At 48.1% G+C, this 21,455-nt stretch overlaps 9 protein-coding genes and 1 non-coding gene across 10 annotated transcripts; 3 read left to right on the top strand and 7 right to left on the bottom strand.

The window, feature by feature from the left end:
- The first annotated feature begins 108 nt into the window (after nt 1–108).
- Nucleotides 109–3,876, top strand: F5891DRAFT_1279697 (kinase-like domain-containing protein). The gene is made up of 15 exons (XM_041370366.1): nt 109–504; nt 563–1,296; nt 1,353–1,417; nt 1,485–1,640; nt 1,744–1,836; nt 1,896–1,958; nt 2,033–2,085; nt 2,162–2,193; nt 2,249–2,427; nt 2,497–2,510; nt 2,570–2,737; nt 2,798–2,822; nt 2,891–3,136; nt 3,188–3,307; nt 3,358–3,876. The coding sequence occupies exons 1-15, from the start codon at nt 224–226 to the stop codon at nt 3,625–3,627; spliced, it is 2,499 nt and encodes an 832-aa protein (XP_041223564.1). The 5' UTR covers nt 109–223; the 3' UTR covers nt 3,628–3,876.
- Nucleotides 3,877–4,243: 367 nt separating this feature from the next.
- Nucleotides 4,244–5,291, bottom strand: F5891DRAFT_1191296 (uncharacterized protein; the record flags this gene model as incomplete). Its single annotated transcript, XM_041367435.1, has 5 exons — nt 4,244–4,392; nt 4,444–4,474; nt 4,532–4,972; nt 5,026–5,147; nt 5,207–5,291. The coding sequence occupies 5 exons, from the start codon at nt 5,289–5,291 to the stop codon at nt 4,244–4,246; spliced, it is 828 nt and encodes a 275-aa protein (XP_041223563.1).
- An 867-nt stretch (nt 5,292–6,158) lies between these two features.
- Nucleotides 6,159–6,648, bottom strand: F5891DRAFT_1129673 (bola-like protein; the record flags this gene model as incomplete). The annotated part of the gene is made up of 4 exons (XM_041364425.1): nt 6,159–6,284; nt 6,333–6,373; nt 6,427–6,532; nt 6,589–6,648. The coding sequence occupies 4 exons, from the start codon at nt 6,646–6,648 to the stop codon at nt 6,159–6,161; spliced, it is 333 nt and encodes a 110-aa protein (XP_041223562.1).
- A 1,005-nt stretch (nt 6,649–7,653) lies between these two features.
- Nucleotides 7,654–9,717, top strand: F5891DRAFT_1112339 (uncharacterized protein). The gene is made up of 4 exons (XM_041363738.1): nt 7,654–7,827; nt 7,880–8,442; nt 8,492–8,646; nt 8,697–9,717. Exons 1-4 carry the CDS (start codon nt 7,676–7,678, stop codon nt 9,285–9,287), a joined length of 1,461 nt encoding a protein of 486 aa, XP_041223561.1. The 5' UTR covers nt 7,654–7,675; the 3' UTR covers nt 9,288–9,717.
- A 531-nt stretch (nt 9,718–10,248) lies between these two features.
- On the bottom strand, nt 10,249–11,113 carry F5891DRAFT_1045391 (uncharacterized protein). Its single transcript, XM_041362247.1, has one exon. The coding sequence runs from the start codon at nt 10,664–10,666 to the stop codon at nt 10,262–10,264; it is 405 nt and encodes a 134-aa protein (XP_041223560.1). The 5' UTR covers nt 10,667–11,113; the 3' UTR covers nt 10,249–10,261.
- A 57-nt stretch (nt 11,114–11,170) lies between these two features.
- On the bottom strand, nt 11,171–14,630 carry F5891DRAFT_1045388 (ATP-dependent DNA ligase). The gene is made up of 10 exons (XM_041362246.1): nt 13,321–14,630; nt 13,073–13,269; nt 12,800–13,018; nt 12,550–12,738; nt 12,413–12,494; nt 12,171–12,359; nt 12,093–12,115; nt 11,963–12,035; nt 11,855–11,912; nt 11,171–11,792 (listed from the first exon to the last, which is right to left on the bottom strand). The coding sequence occupies exons 1-10, from the start codon at nt 14,600–14,602 to the stop codon at nt 11,528–11,530; spliced, it is 2,577 nt and encodes an 858-aa protein (XP_041223559.1). The 5' UTR covers nt 14,603–14,630; the 3' UTR covers nt 11,171–11,527.
- Nucleotides 14,631–16,559: 1,929 nt separating this feature from the next.
- F5891DRAFT_1174345 (uncharacterized protein) lies at nt 16,560–18,055 on the top strand. The gene is made up of 4 exons (XM_041365663.1): nt 16,560–16,674; nt 16,741–17,717; nt 17,770–17,821; nt 17,878–18,055. Exons 2-3 carry the CDS (start codon nt 16,995–16,997, stop codon nt 17,806–17,808), a joined length of 762 nt encoding a protein of 253 aa, XP_041223558.1. The 5' UTR covers nt 16,560–16,674; nt 16,741–16,994; the 3' UTR covers nt 17,809–17,821; nt 17,878–18,055.
- F5891DRAFT_1045379 (N-acetyltransferase NAT13) lies at nt 18,037–18,769 on the bottom strand. The gene is made up of 3 exons (XM_041362245.1): nt 18,518–18,769; nt 18,380–18,468; nt 18,037–18,332 (listed from the first exon to the last, which is right to left on the bottom strand). Exons 1-3 carry the CDS (start codon nt 18,687–18,689, stop codon nt 18,066–18,068), a joined length of 528 nt encoding a protein of 175 aa, XP_041223557.1. The 5' UTR covers nt 18,690–18,769; the 3' UTR covers nt 18,037–18,065.
- Nucleotides 18,770–20,516: 1,747 nt separating this feature from the next.
- On the bottom strand, nt 20,517–21,141 carry F5891DRAFT_1191290 (uncharacterized protein; the record flags this gene model as incomplete). Its single annotated transcript, XM_041367434.1, has 2 exons — nt 20,517–20,859; nt 20,915–21,141. The coding sequence occupies 2 exons, from the start codon at nt 21,139–21,141 to the stop codon at nt 20,517–20,519; spliced, it is 570 nt and encodes a 189-aa protein (XP_041223556.1).
- Nucleotides 21,142–21,305: 164 nt separating this feature from the next.
- Nucleotides 21,306–21,396, bottom strand: F5891DRAFT_t87. Its single transcript has one exon. It is a non-coding gene; the product is annotated as a tRNA-Leu (tRNA).
- Between the last annotated feature and the right edge of the window lie 59 nt (nt 21,397–21,455).

Raw genomic sequence — 21,455 nt, 5'->3', positions numbered from 1 at the left:
CGTACTACCAGGCCAGGTACTACCAGACACTGTACGTTACTGACTATATGAATCGCATTTAATCAGAGTTTTACAAAGTACAAGTATTCAAAGTATTTACACAATATTGCAAATATATGGCCGATCATAAATTTAGTCCAATGATTACCGGAATTAGTTAGTGGTGACTGCAAGGCTCAGTTCAAGTGCCAGAGCATCATCATCATCATCACCATCGTCCATCATGAATTCTTTTAAATACTATGATAACTCTTATCCCCTTTCGTCCCAAGACCAATCTCCATCTACAATCCTACCACCAGGTACTGTTCTACACAATGGCTTCTATGATCTACTCGCAATGATCCCCACCCCCTCTCTCTGGGGTACAGGTGGATCCACTCACGGGGAGCTGGCACGTCATGAGGACATCAATCAAAAACACCGTCACATGCCTGGATCTTCTCCCCTAAAGAAGGGTAGAAGAGTCAGTAAAGCTTTGGTCTCCAGGCCCACGGATTTCGTGTAGGTTATATTTTCGTATTCAGCGTTAACTACATCCCAACAAGGGTATTCCTACTAGGCATCTTGTCCACGCTTCGGACGCCGGTCAGGCAGAAGCCCTATTGACTCGCTGGGGTCCAGATGGTCTGGGAAAGCTTGGAGGTCAGCCATCAGCGCATTATCCACTTATGCTATCAATATCCTCAGCTCGTAGTTTAGACCCACGTTGGGCGGATCCAATAAAGTCTCGAGTAAGGCAATCAAACCAGGCCAGAGCGGTTAACGAGGTTATCAATGCACTTAAACCGTCTCAAGATAGCACAGGCCAGCCACCTCTCCTTAGAGTCATGAACGGTATGAGCACTGCTACTTCGTCTACAATAACAACCGCTGCCCGTGAAAATGTCCACTTTTCACCCGCAGATGCCTTGCCAGGGCGCCCAACAAATTCCATTGTAAAATGGAACGGAGGTCTCAGGGTCCATCCAGAAGTTGGCGAGTGCGACGACGATCTGGGCCTTACCCTTCCTGGCCCTTCACCAAGGCCAATTACCCCATCATTGGCTACCTTGGAGAAGGCGGTGTCTGCTCGGATCTACTTTGAGAACATTTACTTTCCCCTTCTTCGGCAGCCACCTTCTCGAGAACAACGAAGAATCGCCATGGAAAACGATATGGTTATCATGCGCTTGAGTGAAGATCAGAAAGAAGCTTTACGTTCTCAGTGGCGCCAAAACGAAACAGAATATCTTCGCGAACGCCGAAAGAAAGTCGATGCCACAGCGTTCATCAAACTAAAAACTATAGGTCACGGTTGGTGCCCCTTATGTTCCTGAAAGAGCATTCTCACAGAAAATACTATCGATCAGGTGCGTTTGGGGTCGTGTCTCTGGTTAAGGAGCGAGCCACGGGACAGTTGTTTGCCATGAAACAGGTTCTTATTTTCCATTTTAATCTACCCATATGGCATTGTCTCCATTATTAATTATTCATTTCACTAGCTAAGGAAGACTGATATGCTTCGCAAAGGGCAAGAAGGTCACGTCCGTGCAGAACGTGATATCTTGAAATCTGCCTCGCTCGTCGCTTCGCCAGGTGGCGCGGAGTGGATTGTGAAGCTGCACTACAGTTTTCAGGACCGCGATAATCTGTACTTGGTCAGTAGCTCTAACCCCGATTACCGCCATCTTCCTAAAATTCAGACGAGCACATGAGTCACTGATTTCATTTCGATTTCATATCTAAAACACATAATAATAGGTATTGGAATTTATGGGCGGTGGAGATCTCCTGAATCTTTTGATCGAGAGAGACGTTTTCGAAGAAGACTTTGCTCGTTTCTATGTCGCTGAGGTTGGCATCTTCTTTTTCTCGTACTACACTTTGTTTAACGACAGGCACATTTACCCCAGATGGTTTTAGCCATTGAAACTTGTCATAAACATGGTTTCATTCATCGTGACATTAAACCTGACGTGAGTCTGAAAAAAATACAGAGATTAAGGCCCGCTCTAGATTGATAACACGGCTATCCATGTGTTTCTGACAGAACTTCCTGTTTGATCCGCAAGGACACATTCGTCTGAGTGACTTTGGGCTTGCGTGAGTCATTAGCGGAACTGGTCCACTTTCCCGTCTCCGTTTTCTATGTGCTAAATATGTAGATGTGACTCCACAGGACTGATCTGCACTGGGCCCATGATACGTCCTGTCAGTGCGGAACAGTCTAAGTATACGGAATGTGAAACTGATTCGGCGACCGCAGATTATGAACAGCAGCGGAATCAGTTGTTGCACAAACATGGGATAGACCTTGAGGACGGCAACGGCATCGGGGATGGAACCAGAACCAAACGAATGGACCGCAAGGATGTCGAATTACTGATGGGCGACGGCAACGGCCAAAGTGGCATATTCACTTGGCGAGAGAAAAATCGTAGGAAGGTATGATCCACCACTAAATTAAAATGTATATTTCCACCTTGTGCCTCACCCTGTCTGTTCGCGCCGTAGCTAGCATACTCTGTGTAAGCAATGACTTCGCAGTCTGTAGCGTGATTCTGAACCCCCTTCTTCGGATCCACAGTTGCGGGACGAATTCTTACAGTATGTGGTCACCTTTGTTCATATTATTACCCCATGTTGCCATGCTTACGCTTTCAATAGTGTCGCCAGAAGTCATCAGAGGTCATGGCTATTCGTTTTCCTGTGACTGGTGGAGCTTAGGCGTTATCATGTTTGAATGCCTGTATGGGTAAGCTTCGGGGCTTTGTATATCCGGTATACCTCGTGTTGAAGAATGGAAATCGTCCAGATATCCCCCGTTCGTTAGCAACTCCGTAAGCACACATATTTTGGCACCCACTTTTCGCACCCCAGTTCATCTGTGGCTGACTGCGGGGGGCAGAGGCATGTCACCCGTCAGAAGATTCTGAACTGGAAGCAATCCCTCAAGTTCCCATCTCGCCCTCGTGTCTCGGGTGAGGGCGTGAATCTGATGCAGCAGCTCCTTTGCGAGCCCGAGGATCGCCTTGGAAGTCAGGCTCCAACGTCTGTATCGCGCCCAGATTCCCTCGCCGTTCACGCACGACGCAGCGGCTTCATCCTGCCAGGGTCAACAGTCGGCAGTGTTGATGGTGTAGATGCAATCAAGGTCCGCGTCACTAGAGCTTGCGTTCGCAGCTACTGACGTCTAAACTTGAAGGCGCATCGCTGGTTCCGAGGAATAGACTGGGAAAATATACACCGCTATCCTGCACCATACCGCCCGGATCTGCAGAGTCCAGAAGATACACAACACTTTGACTCCGACATTCCACCGGTGGTGAGTGCTTCGAGGTTTTTCGATATGCCGGGTGTTCAGGTTGTGCCTAGCCACTGGCTCCCGCGAACGGAGCGCCAGCAGATGTGACGAAAGACCCCCTACTTAGGGACAGGGTCCACGGGGAAGAGATTCTAAACGTCCGCAAGGCCCTCGCATTTGCGGGGTTCACGCACAAGAGCCCTCGAGCGATCAGTTACGCTCGTGCTGATCGTGCATTTGATGGACTAGCGGACATTCCAGACAAAGAACGGGGCGAACGAGGTCGTCCAAGGTTTCGCAGCGGACACGAGGCTGGCACAGGCCGGGCTATATCGCTTTAGTGTGATGCGTGTTCTGTGACCCTGGCTGTGTGTGGCTGAGATGGTGCCGCGACTGTGCCATGCGGCATAGTCGAGGATATGACGACACTAGTCTACGGACATGACGCACAGACATGCTTTCACTCCATAACGTGATTACTTACTGTACTTGATTACTAGGATCTGCGGACATGACTATGACATGCACTGACTTCACGATGCTACTCCACTATACTTGATGACTATATTATACCCTTGTTTCCTTGCTGTACGCCGCCGCTGCCACCGGATCTACCGCTCCCGTCAACGGGTGGAGTGAGTCAATCATGTCCTGCCACGAGTCGAACTGGAACAAATTGAATTTCAACACCGAAAACCACTATTAATTAAAAAGGAATGGATACACCCGAGTACACTAGCGACGATGACTGTATAGAATAGATATATGAGTAATGAGTATGATGCTCATCAGCAAGTGCATGCGATTAAATAAATGCTCGTAAATTGCCATAAATATGTGCCGCCCATCATGAAAGACTGATGCAATGTCCGTGAAAAATCCAACGAAGATCATGAGACCCGAATAGGAGTGATTGCATGTGCCTAGTATACATCCGTGAGGACAACACATGTCGCTCTAACGCCCGGAACGTGAATGTGCGTCGTTTGACTCGTCGCTGTCCTCATGATAGCGTCCTGAGGCATCGGCATGCACGCGAGCATGCCGACGCATGTTGCTGAGCACGCTGAAACTACGACCACAACCCTCAAAGGTGCACGTAAAGGCTAGATGGATAATCAGTATGACGACGAGGAACATTGTGGATGGACACTCACGCTTTTCGCCAGTATGACTATTCAGGTGGATCTTCGGGTTGGCGGCATTCATTAGCTTAGGAACGATGCAGGATATTGAAGTACACACCTTTAAACTACTGGGACGATTGAAGCCTTTACCACAGTAGTCGCACTCGTATTTGAGTGATGAAGGCCCGGCATTAGCATGAGGACTGGAATCGTCCATACTAGATGTAGTCTCTTGAGAGTCTCTACGGTAATGCTGACCCCTTACATCAGGGTAGCGTGGAATATAAGATGCTGATCCAGGGGGCTCCATCATGGATTGCCCGGCATACTGATGCCTTGAATAATCCAGATATGAGCTGGGCCCTGGGTGACTCGTGTAATCGTAGGCTGGCCGTCCCTGGCCACTATTAGTGGATGACCGAGAAAATTGATTTGGTGGATGCTGAGAATGATACATTGAGTGCGGTGGATGTTCATGAGATGGATGGAGGTGTGTTGGGTGCGTTTCGTGTCGTGAACTACGGGAAGAAATAGGGTGGTAGGGTATCGAAGGGTTTCTCTGGGAAAGTGATCACTATCAAGGTTTGATCTAGTCATTAGACGACGGCTAACCTGCAAGCCTGGTCCAGATAGGACATCTGACTGACCCATATGTGGTGCGCAGTATGGGTCGTGACTTGACCCCACCCAGGAAGGAGGAGGTATTACGGAAGGTCTTGGAGTACGAGATAATTCTGAAGGTTAAAGGTAAATAGAATGCACGGATATGGGCAGCTAGAGAAGCTCTACTAACCTGGGAAAAGTTCGCGAACAGAAGGGAGGGTTGGCCGAGCTGCTTCTCGATGAGCATCACTCTCCGGGAATGAGCGGCTAGACATTTTATGGTATGAGATACAAGGGGAAAAGTATACAAGAGGACGAGTTGAATTGTAGTGGATGTCGGGGAATCTTATATGGTCGGATCGCCTCTAGTAGACCGCGGTAACGGCAGGATACCGTTGCACGCCGATCGTGATGCGGCGGGTTCGGAAGGCTGGAAAGTAACTTGCATGAAGAAACGTGACCGGGTCTATTCCATTATACTGCAGGACAGCACCTCGAGGACAAACCTGACATTCAAAGACATGGTTACCACTCGGTTACCATATTTAAGGTAGGCAACCGTGGTGATTGTCGCTTTAGACCTGCTGCGCACTCATTCACAACACATTTGTGGGAGTCTCATGATGGACTCAAAAGAGCCGTTTGGACGGTGCCAGGGTTGGAGATAGAGCACCGCAATGTCACACACTAAGGGGCGCGAATGCCGCGCATCATCCACGGGGGATGTGCTGTTAGTATATCTTGAATATATATATACCGTCACTTGCCGCATCTCAGATCAACTACAGCGGATCATTCTATTGGGCCCACCCGTGTTCCTCTAAACACACCCCTGCTTAGAGATCTATTGCTTCTTGCTGAATGTCAGTGATTGAATCCTCGGCGGTAACATTTCGGTAACGTTGGATCTCAAAATGGCTACAAATCGTCAACTTCAATTTCAACAGCGGGAGGCAGTGCACTGCAACCAATCTGGGCCATGCATCCCCAAGCATGCTTCGCATCTCACTGTGAAGCTCGCACGTTATTTATGAGCAGCCGCCGCTCATGTCGACGGTTCGGGTCAGAGAGCTCACCATAATTCGCCTCGCTTCTCCGTATACACGATCAGTCGAATAATGTTGTATTTATTCTCTCCCCTGTCAGTTTTCAGCTTGGCATCTCTGCGCCTCCTCCGATGTCTTAGTATTTAGCGAGAGTGCGTGCAACCCTTGAGAAAATTCTTCAGAAAGGGCAGAGTATATCAGGCGATGGCGTTGCACCGTGTTCTGTGAAGGAATAAAACAGATATACCCGAGATTCGATAGCACACGCACCTTCCCTTTGAAAGCATCTGAGATTACCTGCACGGCAAAATCTACGCCCGGGTCGTCAATGAACAGCGTCTTTGGGGTAGTAGAGTATGCTTACGTGTTTCTCCATTCCCGCCACCTTGAGAGCGCATTGCGGCGTGATGTCTATGCAACTGCGATTCGTTGGTAATGATTAGTTTAGACGGTTGGAGCAAGGTCACGAGCTATGAATGATTGCTCAGGAGACGGATCGACCTGCGCTGCTAGCTTGCTGCCTTACTTTTTGTCGCATGGCGATTTCCACCGGACCTGGAGATCCCAATATTGTGTCTGACGCCATGGCACGAGAAAGATTCAAGCTCTGCCGCAGAGCAATGCGAAGGCTGCGTGTTGCCCAGAGCATAAACCTGCTGGCTACCATGCTGAGATTGCAATCAGAGCTGCGCTGATGCTAACGGGCACTTACCACCAGACTCGGAGCAAGCCTTCACAAAAAGGCGGAACGATAAAAATGCGCAGCGTGTTCAAATTGGTAATTGTTGGTCAGTCATTGTTAGTCAGCAAGCTAGTCTGTGAGTGTGTGAAATGTTACTTCGCCACTGTTGACTTATCCTTGATGAGGCTTACTCTTGGTCTTCACGAAAGCGCGTCTGCCATAGCTTGCCATTGCTAACTGTTCCTCTCTTGCATAATGATCACGGACTGCACTACACGAGCTAAAAAATCTGTCAGCGACTGTCAGCTTATCAAATTAGTCTAACTGTTCAACGATGATTTCACAGCCATTGAACGACTGGGCCATCAGAGAACCGATGAGTCGAAGTGACGACCAGATCCCCCATTAGCTTTCTCAGGCAAGAAATACCTTACGGATACTAGGCACATACTACGCATGAGTCGGCAGTGGCGACCGGTCCCGAAAGGTCTAAAGATTGAGCCCGACTCAAGCAGTGATAACGGTGATGATCAAAAAACAGGTGTAATGATTCAGTGAGTCATCGAGTCTAACATAACTAACAGTGCATATAACGAGTATCCCTAGAACACAATTGGACATGCATGAATCACCGCATTCCTTTTGACTACATTCCTCGCGACAGAAATGATATCTAGTATTCATTTTTCCACATAGCGTTCGTTTCGAAGGCTATGACTCTGTGCCTTACTGTTACATAGCACTGACGCATTCCATAGCCCATTGTGGACGTATTCGTGTGTTGTCAGTTGTCCGTTCCGTTGGCAGAAAAATCAAGGCCTCATCGGTGTAAACTGGAACGTCACGTTACCGTTGTGTATACTAGTAGTGCCATACACGTTAAACGTATTCACTTCACTACGAACAAGTACTTTGGTTGATTCACCTCGCCATGGTATCAGACTCCTCACATCAAAATCCTCAAGAATGTGAGATGACCCGTAATCAGCGTGGTCTAGTAGAAACGTGTTTTGAGGAGGGTCAATACGAGTCTGGCATCGCAGTGCTCGAACAGCTAAGGTCCGAAAGCTTTAAGCCACCGGTGTAAGGTCATCTGGGTTTTCTTTTCTCGAGGTGCATTGAAAGTAGTTCCTAGGTCTCTCGTACGTCAGCTCTTCTACATCGCGTTGTATCCCCCGCCACCATCCCTTGATCATGTGGAAGAGCGCGATCTCAATCCTGCTTCGCCATCAAAAGGCTCCCCCACAAAAACAAAGCACCAGGCACCAAAAATGACCTTTGCTCCTTCAGTCAATGCATCAGAAGCCGCGCAACGCTTGCTATTATCTTTCGTTAGAACAAATACACCTACATCTCTTTTCCAGGCTTTGCCACAACCGGGCAAGAGCGACGAATTACCATTCGAAAGTGATGATCACGACTCTGTTGTAGCAAAGGAGTCCTTGTGCATTAAGGACGCGAAGCACTGCTGGGCAATACTCAAGGAGGGTTTCGTACCGCGAATAAAAATCTCTCAGCCGTCCCTACTAGCAGGGAAGAAGAGACGCGGAAAACTCATCGCTAATACTGAAGAGTATATAGAGGAGAAATACAGCGATTCGGTTCTTGCTCCTGTTGCAGAGCATGCCTGGTTAGTCTTGCAGTGGCTGGTCGAGCTTTTTCAGCGGGACGAATCTTTGGCATCTGGAGATGGTTCAGGTGGGAGGTCATTCCTTATTTGCGACCTTTTGACTAAGGTGATGTACAGTGAAGCATTCACCATTATTGTTGCTGCAGATTCCCTCGCCGAGAAGTGGTACTGGTCTTCGGTGGGAAGCTGATGCACCCTTGGATATCGTGTTCTATTGTGTTTCGCAAGGTCAACCGCAGCGACGACAGCTGGGTCTTGAACTGATGGCTTTGGTGAATTATGCTTTGCTTATTACAAGCTATTCACCTGACGTTCTCCGCAGCTCATCGGGATTTGTCTAACAGCAGAATTTGATTTCAACATGTTTCTTGAACAAGTCACGTCACGATTATACTCGGCCACCCCAGAGATCGTCCAGACTTTCATGTCTGGCTTTCATCTGTCACGTTCAGCGCAACTGTTTAAACTGGCGCTCTGCCGCAAATTCCTTTCCGATGAATCGGGTGGGAGAAACCCATCCAGCCGTCGCCCCAAGCCACAAGCGCGAGCTGTGAGAGCAGCGCGAGGCGCTGCCGCTGCGAGAGAGCAGAATCTGTCATTCACCAGTGCAAATGACTCGTCAGCCTCCTTTTCCGCGAGTAAAATTTCTATGCCTCCTAGCGGTGATATCGTCCACCTTCTTACGGGGCCTAACGGACGTACTTCTCCTGCAATTATAACTGTGAAAAAGGAGCTTCTCATTTCGTATGCCTACCTGCAGCAGATCGCGGAACAACGGGATGTGGAATGGCAGCAATTAGCAACAGATGGGCGTCTCGAAGACCAAGTCAATTCGGTGTTTGGTGGAGAGAGCTATGCTCAGCAAGACAGAGATGCTCTAATTAGTCTTGTGAGAGTCTGGGCCATGAATTAATGCGAGTAAGGCATAAGGTAATGTCTTGTGGGACCGTCCTCCACGGACCGTGTTATCTGTTGAGTTCTTTTTGCTGTATGATGGAACATTACTCACCCAAGCCGGTGACTAGATTATTCATACCCCTCATGAGGATGGTCAATGCTATGTATGCGTCCAGATTCTAGCCAGATGGACGAAGTCAACATACCCTGCGGTCGGCGGCCTCAGACTGATGAGATGGGTGCAATACTCCCTTAATTTCTGCTCTAATCTTGACAAGCTTAAATAAAGTGCATAATGTCCTCTATCACCATGTACCTGCACTTGTGGTGATCTGCAACCGAATTTTCTGCTTGGGTGTTTGTAGATCAAGGGCGGTTCGAATAATAGACCCTTACGCATATCGATGTGAAATATAACGTGTCCATGCGAGATATTTCGACGCGTTAGGACAACATTAGGAAGCGTAAGGATATTATCGTATGCGAAGCATTTGTGCTGAGTATTGTGTGAATGAAATGATAACCCGAAAGGGTGTGGTGTGGCTATGTAATGAATAGACGTGAAGTAGTATCACGCGAAAGCACGCGACGTCGAAGTTCCGGTCCGAGGGTTGAGTCACAGCATGAACTTAAGAGATAGTATGAGAAGTCTGGCGTCCAGCCCAGTGGACAATTCTAGGCCAACGCGTTATGAGGTGGCAATGGAGATAGGGGATGATAGTAATGTAGCGGAGGAACCGTTCGCGTGCGGCAGGGTTGGAACAGCTAGTACGTAAGATGTCGCGAGTAGACATGGGTGCATCCAGATTTGCGGGATGTCGAAAAGTAGGTGCCAAATTCGGAAATGGTGGTTGGTTAGATCCAATGCGAATGCATCGTCCCTGCAAAGGGTCGCAATCGACAGCTGTGGCACACACGGAAGTCAGCCTTGCAAGGAATTTCAGCGATCTGTTGTAAAAAAGTTTGTAAATACCCGAGGAGAATATGACATCAACGCGGAGATAGTGGAATATCGCTTCCAGATGAGGTTAGCGAAGATTTGGGGTCAGAAAATAAAAGTTCTTTGGGCGTAAGGTTTTGGCAATGCAGTGGATGTATACTACTAGCAGGGATGATTAGACGGAGCGGGCGTGTCAGATTTTTGACAAAGCTCCAAGTCACACCTATGATGGATAATATACAGATGTATTGTGAGTAACAATATCTTCTAGCGATTGCACCGACTACGGACACGCCACGGTGCTGGCCGATCCACGGGTCGACGATGCCTCGCATTGGCGTAGTACGTGGAGTCAAACGTAAAGGCGTGGAGGAAGAGAATTTACCAGCCCACGTGACAACACAGAACATGGTAGTTAGACATGAGCATGCTAGCCACGAGCGGCTAGAATGCATTTTATTTTTATTAGTATAATTCACCTTTGCTGTTCAATTCTGGAGAGAAGCTTTGATTCGGAGGAAAGCGTTGACTTCCATGTCGTTTCCAGAACGCGCCTACTCCAAGTGGGAACGCAACCCCGTTAGTAGATAAGTACTGTCATCCTGCAGGAGATAAAGGATGTGACGTAGATTTGGCAGCTTACTGATGCGCGTCCGAACGGCTTCGCTGCCGCAAAAGCATATACCATATACAAGGACGTGAACGATGACCTGTCAATGATTATCACCCTCGTAACGTTAGTGAACTTTGAGGTCTGTGGCCTTACGAGACACGGAACGCCGCTTGACAGAGTTCAACATTGGAGAACCAATGGAAAACTACTGAGAAGACCTGTTAGCCTAGAAGCACTTGTGCGACATGTAGTCTCCGGTCGACTGGTCAAATCTCAGACTCAATCCAAACCGTTGGCGTGTTGGGGAAGATACACATCACACAAACCAAATGCAAATATATTTCACCGAAAATATGCCGAAATTCTGGGAAGTTCGGTAATAAATTAATTTATTCAAGCACTGTAACCTGGTATCGTCTAACGTAGCATATTGACGGGCGAACCACCTTTCGACTGAATTGCGTGTTGGAGATGGTATGTTCAGAATAAATATTTAGCATATGCTGGCATGGTGCCAAGGTTACTTTCTTCTGGATTTGTTTTTGATTGTTCCAATGTTGGACAGTATTAGTACTGTACGATGTTTGGGGTTTGCCCCGTATATACTCTCTCGGTGATGAGTGTGGTGTGAAGTCGTGCAAGCGGGATTACCCAAAAGCCTGACCAATAAGTGAATGTTAACCTAAACCTTTAAGGTTCGGAGTCAACCATCCGACTCGTCTGCTCCTCCGGCGACTCCCTCTGAATCTGACTCTATATCGACTAAATCGCCATCATCAGCGTCCCCCGCAGTGGCCTTGGATTGCCCCTGTTGGTCTTTCCATATCTGAGCCAGAAAATCTGTAGTGCTGGCTTGCTCTGGCAATTTATCATCTCGAGTCTTGATAAATCGCGGGAACCTCAGACTGAGGCCTCTCGAGGAGGAAACCAAGCCCAATGCTGCTAGAGATACAGGGCTCAAAGTGATACTGGAAAAATAGGGCGTGAGTAGATATTCGTCTGTAACACTGACAGCTTGTAGCAGACTCACTCTGCCCCTCGTATCTCCCACACCTTATGGGGCCTGAAGTAAACGTCGGGCCTGAAGCCTGAAAAAACAATCAGCTAAGAACACTAGTGCGAAAAATAATGTTGGCACCTCCTGTATCAGTTTCCCAGAGGGGTTGCCTGGAACAATTATCGGACCCCTCTGAGTAATACGCAACCATCTCCTGATACGAAGGTGGCGATAAGCAAGTTAGCCTGCGAAGGCGTACTGTATGACAAACTTTGTAAAACGAGTCAGAAAATCCTGCAGCAAATGATATCTCAACATATCATTATGAATTACAATGTATATCACCTACCGGACATACACTTGCAAACGGCAACAAGGCAATCATTCCTGGGATCCCGAACAGCAAGCAAAACTGGACTCCACCACCCTGCTTTCCTTCCGTTCCCATGCCATGCTCCAATAGGAACCATATCGAGGGTATCCCCGAGACCCACGACGTAGTCCTTTTTCAGCTTCAACCAGGCAGATGTTCGTTTATCTGTCCAGATTCACTAAGAGCACAGCATAAAGGAACGGCTCAATATTACACACCGGGTTCGTAAGTCGCGGACAAAGGTTTCCATTTTCCGTTTCCTTTTCGCATCCGATCTTGTATAGTGTCACTACTTAACAGCTAGGTAAGCATTAGTGATGCCGATCAGCCGATCAGAGTCCAGACGCTGTCTCACCTTGATCATGAGGCCCTCTGAGCGGCTCTCTATAGCTTTCTGCCAAAACTCCTCAATAGCATCTTTGCCAGCATCGCTCTCACAGCTTTCAACGTGGTCAAGACGTGCTCCCTTGTCGCTTGGTAAGAAAGGTGGAAAGTGAGACCTCAGCAGCGAGCGCCTCTCTCGAAAGGGCTGTGCAAGCAAGACCTGTCGAGGGACATAAATAACCATCGACTGACATCGTCGCCACACAATCAGACGTACGCACCTCACCATCTATATACATCAGATCGAAGGCATACACACAAACAGAAACTTTGATATCGCTCATTTCCACGCCCTTCCTTGCCCTGTTCGAGAGCTCTTGGAAGGACTTCAGGCCGCCGTCAGATGGATCTATGGCAACAATCTCAGAGTCGATAATAAAAGATTGCAGCTGCGGCTGCTGTTGGAAAATGCATTTAACAAGGTGAACGATGTCGGGATACTAGTTTTTGCCGATAAGATGGTAGCCCCGCGCCTACGAGAGTGCACAGCTCACCTTAGTGGTCATATCTTCTAGATGACGGGAGAAGATATGAACAGACGGATTGCCGCTATTCACTCCTCGTACCCCATGAATCTGAGCGCGTTGACCATCATACTTGAATTCTGCCGCAAAGGGGAGATCCTCCAAACGCTCGTATATCTCATCCAATGACCGAGTGGGAGAGCCCAGAGTCGGATGCAAGGGGATTCCTATCAATGATTTATGAGGTCGTTCATAGAGTAGGGGAGCGAAACGCCTACCGACAGTCAAAGGGACATGTAGGTCAAGACTATCCAAACCACCCTTGAAGAGACCAGCTATGATATCCTCATAATTCGGATGTTGAACGAACACTTTTTTAACCAACGCTTCAGCCTGGATGAATTTCTCATTAAGTTTCTCACGTTGAACCGAGGAAATTGATTGTGAGGTGGCATGGTACAGCGAATGATCGCGATCGGGACCTCCCAAACTAGTTTGCGATGTCAAAACCGACGCTCTTGCTAGTGCAGTCAGGACGGAGGTCCTGACCGCTCCGACGCGTAGATTCGACGATAAGGTACGGACAAGGTAGCGCGACTCTTCTCCTTTAGCCGCCACAAGGAGTTTCTCAACGATGGCTTGCTTCTGTTTGGCTGCGCCTTGTCCCTTAGAGTTGGCAATTTTCAATAAGTAATCGTACACAGCCACGATCATTAGTGGAGGGTGAGGCACCAAGGTGCGAACATTTGACTTTGCTTCAAATGCAACATCACCGGGGTCGCCGAATGAATTGTAGAGCCGTCTTAGCGCAAAGGAGGTCAGGCCGGAGATATCTTGAATTGCCTTGGATATAACCGAGGAGCCAATGCCTAGCTCGACCGGAGAGTACGGAGGAGACAGGCAATTGGAAAGGAGGTATAGCGATGGTAGTAGGGATGGCCGATGCCAATTGAGTAAAGTCCTTAGCGTGTTGGCAAGGGTGTTGAGAATGATTGTCCTAGATCGTGTTCCCGATAGCGTGGCGAGAGCATGAACGAGGAATGAATATGGTGCTGGCTCATTGGCTGGCCAGGGACTTTCCTGGACATCATAAACACAAGGGTCGACTCCTAGTGGCTGATAATTTGGCAAGGGTGCGATGTCATTTTTCATGGGAAGGCGCCTTGGAGGCCTATTAGATCTACTAGGTAGGATAGCCCCTGACGAACCACCAACATCGCCGACTTGAGGAGCTGCGGTAGCTTGAACCTGAACCTGAGAAAGACCATTTTCAGGTCCACAATCTCTGAACGTAGGTTCGGAATCTGAAGTTAGGTCAATGATATCTGGTGTAGCAATCTTCTTTGTGTTCAGTTGTTTCCGTACTGCATTATTCCTTCCCTTCTCTACCCCAGGATTAGGCGGAAGGATAGGCCTTTGAGAGGAACCGAAAAAAGTCTTCAATGATGACTGATCTGAAGCGAATTTTGCTCGCTTCAAGGGCTGGGACGTTGATGGCGAAGGTTGGGCGCGTTTAGACATTGCGGCTGTAGCTGTGCAAGTTTCAAGTTGAGCATGCATGACGTTCGATTGACGTCCGACAAGTAATTTAATTTCCGACGTCGAATTTGTTCAAATATGATTACACTTATGTATCCTCCTGTCATTTTCAGTTCTCCCTGCATTTTGTGATGGGCGGCAGGCCCTTCTGCATTACCCACCCATGTCATTAAACTACACGGCGATCATCGGTCTTTCTTTCGTGAACAGTCACATAAGGACAGTTACTCCATCTTTCAAGTTTTGATCAGACCACCAAGTATCTCCTTAGGAGGTACGTACTACTACGTACAGGGTCAAAGTGTCGAGCACCCTGTTATGACGGCGTCCACTAGCTCATTGATGGCCGATTACCGTCACAAAGTGCGAGCAGTCGACCCTGAGATGGACCCCAAGGACGTTGGCGGCTACGTAGGCCGAATACTCTACTCTTTTTCTTCTTATTTTTCCTCGTCGTCGACCACGATGATAGCCACGGTGTAAACGCGCACGTGCATTCAAACCATATCCCTGCCGTTGTCAACTACGACCTCCCGTCGCTCGTGGCTCCAACATCTAAGTGCCATACCAGCAACATTCTGCAGTATGGTGCGACGCTGCCATCGACGCAACTAGGGCAGCTTCCTGCCACCTACCGCTACACACCAACACATCCAACCAGGACTTTTCTTGTCCTTGTTATAACTCGGTGTTGCCGCCACGACCTGCCACAGTCTCCACGCTACAAGGGCAACGTCATGCAACCTCTCACTATCCTGGCACGCCAACGCAGATCCTTCCTCGCCTTCCACGGTCCTGGTATTGCACATTCGACCACGATCTTTCTCGTGCGACCGCTAACCTGGTTCTGCTATTGCGACCTACCAGTCTCCCGTTGCTCACTTCGCCTCCCACGCCTTATCATTCTCGGCGCTTCACGCGGCCGCCCGTGATATCTTGTTCTTTCCCTGGCTGGCATTCTGGTGCTGCGCTCTTCATCTCATTTATACAACCCATACCTATCACATGTTGCGGTGTCGTATGGTTAGATAATATAATGATATTGTTAACTCTTAAGCATTGACCGAGTGCTGCTCAGTTTGTAAGCACCACGCCCATTCTTCATCAAGGAATAAACTTGGATTTATAAGCAGACTTATGTATAGCAATTATAAAAAGCAATAGATGGGATAAAAGATACATATGGAAGAAGAATGATGCACGGCGGTATGATATATCACAAGTGGTAACGCATGGGTAGGCGATAGGAGGAACTTCTCCGGCCAAGGTGGGAGGGAGGGTTATAGATGTCTGTCAAGCTCGTTGGGACGGACATGGTGGTAGATGTCGGTGGAGTTGCTGCTGCTGGATGGATGATGGGGCGAAAGAAAGAAGTACTCGATGTCGGGGTATAGGCATATATAGTTGCAGATAACCACCAAGTATACCTTGAAGCGAATGTGTCGGGGGTGTCGTGGGGTCTTGAACCCTGTGAATGGTATTCGGATATATTCAGAGGTAGCTGAGTGAACCGAGCTAGCTCGCAGTCATGACAGGCTACAAATGATGGGACATAGTTGGCCCTGGATAGTCCGACCTTTTCGCGCCACCATGTCACCATCCCTGCGTTAAATTCGGAGGGTCTTTGTCGTTGGGAGATGAAACCATTAGCAAATTATTACATCTTGCTCGTGTCTACTTTCAAACGGGTGCCTGGACATTATCTCTCTGGACAGACAAACCCGGGCTGCAGGTGAGAATACACCCTTGTGCAAATATGGTGCTATGAGACTTAGGGTCCGTGAACGCGCGCGGAGCTGAAAATCCAGGCTTCTGGGTCTATCTTGAATTCATAGCATTGGGGCGTCGAAAGTACAGAGCATTAGCCCATCACAAGAGTGGACCTCGCACAGCACGGTCCGATCGGTAGGAGCTGGGAATATCGTCGAGATTAGAACAAGGCTATGTAATGACATCTGATGAATAATGTTCAAATCAGCGAATCCGAAAGCGCGATTGATTGACCAGACCAGCCTGAACGGAAGCAGACCCGGGTCTCCCATGAGTCGCCGGTTTCGAAGAGCAAATAAGGTTGAAAGATCATTCAGGAGGTCCTTAATTGCTGCTATTAGTACATCCCTGGCAGGCGACCCCACAGCTCCATGGATCAGACAGCGTACCTGATTAAACCTGCAGATTCCAGGATTTCCTCGCAAATAAAGCTTGGAAAAGCCGGATGAAATCTAAGTTTGGTTAGACAGGCGTCATTCAGGCATCTCTAGAGCCTGAGAGCCGCTTCAGGACAGTAACCCAGGCACGTAAAGAGCGTCAATCTTGACTGAACAGACGTAGCAAGATCTGTGAGGACCACAATTACGCCGTTAGGTCTCTGTCACCAACGGAGACGCGGCAATGTTACCGTACACTCACAAATATGGGCGGCTCTGGAAATGCATATCAACCCTGTCCTTGTCACAACATTTACCCCAGATTGAATTCTACCCAGCCGAGCACGAACATCATGAGCGACCGCCACAACTACACATTCCATCCCAATCAGCCACCACGTCCCCCCAATCAGCCACCGCGGGGCAGCCAATGGCTACCCAATGCTCAACAGCAGCCCCCTCATCAATCATCTTCCTATCAACCAGTTCAGCGTAGCTTCCCAGCGGCACAAAGCAACTATATGTCCACGCACCCTGCGCCATCTTCACCATATGCAATGCCTACCATGCCACCATCAAGCACACACTACACAACAAACAATCATGCCGCTGCACCATCACAACCCTACCCCCCAAATGCTGCTGTCAGTCCATACAGTCAACAGCAACATATGTATCCACCACAAGATTACCCTATGCGCCAGCCGGCACATTCACCGGGTCAGATATATCAGCCAGCGGGACCTTCGCGCAGCCATACAATACCGAACGTCACGCATCCGTACGTCATTGATGGTCCGATAGCGCCTGCAGTGCAGTACCCAGCATCCCCCACACGTCCATTCTCCTGCGACATGTGCGCGCTGTCGTTTAACCGGCAGCATGATTTGAAACGGCACAGAGATACACACTCGGGAGAGAAACCATTTTTGTGCAATGGAGGCTGTGGAAAGACATTCACGAGGAAAGATGCACTAAAAAGGCACCAGGTACCATTGAATTTGACCCCCCGGAAGATCATGATCTCATTCATTTGATCAGCTTGTGAAGCATTGTGGATATGACGAAGATGCAAATTGAAATGGCGTTGTTTGTTAGTAACTTGCTTTGTGCTGTGTTGTGACTTGCAAAGCTAACTTGATAATATAGAATCATCAATCGCTCGATTGCAATTTACTCCACATACTAATATCATATTCAACATTGAGGTAAGTTTGTACCGGAAGGAATGATTGGCATAGTGAAACTGCAATGTAACACGTTAACATATTTATGTGTCCATTAAATGAAAGTTACCATTCACAGCGTGGTCAGATGTGGCAGCAGTGGTTGCAATTTCACAATTCAGGCTTCTCCTGGTCCTGTTTGTCTTCAGAATCAATGATCCTCTCTAATATCCACGCGCCGCGTGGCATAATCTTCTTGTAGTAATCCTCTTTGATGCCTGCTTCTTTGAAACCATGTCTCTCGTAGAACCTCTTGGCGTCAGTGTTTGAGACTTGTACGTGAAGATATATACGTCTGATTTTGGGTTTGGAATGAGAAGCAGCAGCCTTGATGACGCGTTTCAGGGCCTGAGAACCAAGCTGTTTGGAGCGATATGGCTGGAAGGGTCTGCACATTTGCCACGACTGACAGCGGGATAACTTACTGCCAGAACGCCCATAGTCATGAGATACAGATCTTTGTTGTTCTCTAATCTGCAGCAGATATTGCCCACAGGGACATCGTTATAATAGACTTAAAGAAGTTAGGCTAGTTTGTGAACCTTTGCAAGAATAACACGGACTGAGCTGACAGAAGTCTTCGACCTCGGGAGCTATGATATCCTGGTAGAACTTGTCGCTGTACTTGATGGGAAACAAGACTGAATTGAGTTTCTTGACTGTCCCAAGGTTCCTATAAGTCAGGCTCGCAAAAGTGACACGTGAAGACGAAAACGAAGCGGGTGGATTTGACATGAAGACGGCAGATTACTTTGGTTGGGCAAGTTGTCCGGAAGAAGGCCGCAAGTGGTTGGGACGAAAGTAACTCATCCGTGGGAAGATTCCTCATCTGGGATTCATCCATAACCTTCTAGTATCTCAAACAAGGTTATACTTAACTCAAATTTGCTCTGTGCCCTTGTGGTCCCATAACACGTTTCAGGACTGAGAGTCACGCAAGCATTCTTGGTGTACATACAAATTGCCGATGAGCTATCTATCATAAACCAATTGTCGTCTCACTTGCTTGATTGACACCGGACATTTACGAACACGCCAGGGCTCACCAAGCCAGGGTCTCATCATGATCATGTCAAAATAAGCACGGCGGACTTCTGCCCGTATATGTTTGCGCTCAGATACCTTCAGTCAAGTATTCCGTACGTACATATTATTAACTAAATATTTTGAACTGACTTGACAACCCATATTCTGCGCCCCATTGTATCTCACCCCACTCATGTTTTTGCAATGCCTTCATCTTAACGGCAAGTGCAACGTTGCCATGGGATTGGATCAACTGCGTATTCTTGCCAGATTAGAGAAGCGCAGTCAAAACAGTGCACGGTCAGATACTTCTACGTTTGGCTATGACCCATACAAATTATAGCTCCATGAGTCCATGACCCTCGGGATTACTGAAACTCCATAACGCTGTATCTTGTCTCCCTGTCATTATGTCGATTTCAAGCTCCCTTTCTGTTCCGTCATTCTGTCTGTCGAGTCAATTGATCGTAGCGATCCATCTCTCCGGTCTCGCTCTCATGCCTTACGTCCACTGAGCCCAGACATAACTTATATTATAAAACAGGCAGATTGCCGCCGGCTTATCAGCTGCAGCATGTACGCCGCTCATTATAGGATGACATGCTCCGAACATCAGGGCTAGAACTTTGCGTCCATCCGCCCCCCGCATCGCTTTATTATCCATCTCGCAACGAGTTTTCCTTGCCGACCGCAGGAATTTTCATGACGGAGTCCCTTTTTTTCAAGTCAGCGACTTCCGCACATTGTGCTTTGTGGCGCCTGGCCACTAGCCCCCATTTCTGAGAGGATCCGGCATTTGTCTTCGTACACTGCCTCATTTGGGCCCTGATGGCAGGTGATTTTACTTATCTCTGAACGCTAGAGATAACTGGAAGCACTAGTCCGTCACTGATAACACAGTTGTTCGGACGATTTTCTTCTAGTCCAATTGTGCGGTTCTTTGCATGGACGGAACATGTCCTTCTGTTGCCAACTGAATTTGGTACCCCCCTTGCTGCCAATGAGTGCAGATCAGAGAGCCTTTTAGGTATGATTTTTCAAACGGGTACTGTTCTGATAGCAAAAATTGTTCACGCAGCCTATCGCAATTTGCAGAGATCTAGAATGTCATTTCTATCGCACGCAACGTCGGAATTTGTCAGTCTTCATAACACAGCAGACACCGGGAATGGTATGGTGTGATCATGAGCGCGCAATACAATTTATAGCTAGATGCGTGGATCGCCGATCGAATGTGGACTGGAAATGGTCACCCGGCGACTTGGTATCACGCTTGCCTTCTTTCGTTGACGTTTCGATCTGGTATACACTGGCGACTACTTCCAGCAGTTCTGCGCTATAGAAGCAAAATTCCCCGGAGGCCATGAGATGATCAACATCCTTGAAATTGCACGGTGCGCTAGTCCGATGGTGTGTATGAGATACAGTAGTGGTACAGATGCAACTTGAAGATTTATGTGTGGACAGAAGGTAAATATCTTTTAAATAAGACACCTCATGCTAAGGGGGACTTGATCAATGTGACAGTGATATGGATCAGCGAAGATCTATAGGAGAGTCGGGTACGTTCGCACGACGTTTTCGAGGAAAACGATGTAGTTGATCAATATAAACGTCGTCGTAGCTGCGAAAGACGCATATGCCGCGGTCATGATCCGTCAGAGTGGCCCATACGCAATGCCACATCTGGTCTTCAACGAAGCGAAATGCGACTCCGGTGTGATTCTGGTCCCACCGTTGTTCCCTCTCTCTCGACTCGAATGCCTTGTCTGTCAAGGTTATGAGAGCACAATCTTTGATCGTCCACTGTACGTGCGCTTGCCCTGTTGTGAGAAGCTGCTCTAGGGACGAGTCCATCTCAAGTTCCTTTGGAAGACCTCTGCCAGGCACATTGTTGAGGATTTTTTTTGACACGAGCGGAGGTGAATACACACCTATGAACAGGGTCATAACCATCAACAAGAATTTGAAATGTAGTGTTGTCCGAGAAATCCAGGGTTAAAGTAGGATGTTTTGGAGAGCGGCTCAGTTTCCTTAGTACCTTGCCGACTAGAAGACTCGGATCAACTCCAAGGCTTTGTAGTCGTAGAGGTGCTGGACGACAGCGAGGTTTGGAGGGAGATGGCAGGGGGGTGCATAAGGCTGTGCCTTGGTTAGCCATTGTTACTACTGATGGCGAGACAGTTTTTTAAAAAAAAGGTTGTGAGATCTTATACCGTCGTCGCTGTGGACGATGACAATGGCATCCACATGTGATGTGTCCACATGCGATTGATCGATAAAAGTTACCCACAAGCATAAGCGAGGATAAAAATGATAAAAACATGACACTGACGAGATTCGAACTCGCGAGGTTTCCCATCACGGATTGGCACTTGACCTAAACGTGACGCCGTAACCACTTGGCTACAGTGCCATGTTTAACGTATTTCCTGTACAACATATGGAGGATTAAACGGTTGTGGATGGGCATTT

This window comes from Suillus fuscotomentosus (assembly GCF_016647785.1).
Source record: "Suillus fuscotomentosus strain FC203 chromosome Unknown F5891scaffold_42, whole genome shotgun sequence".
NCBI classification, from domain to species: domain Eukaryota; kingdom Fungi; phylum Basidiomycota; class Agaricomycetes; order Boletales; family Suillaceae; genus Suillus; species Suillus fuscotomentosus.
The sequence above is the reverse complement of the archived record's forward strand: the minus strand, read 5'-3'. Positions and strand labels throughout refer to the sequence as shown.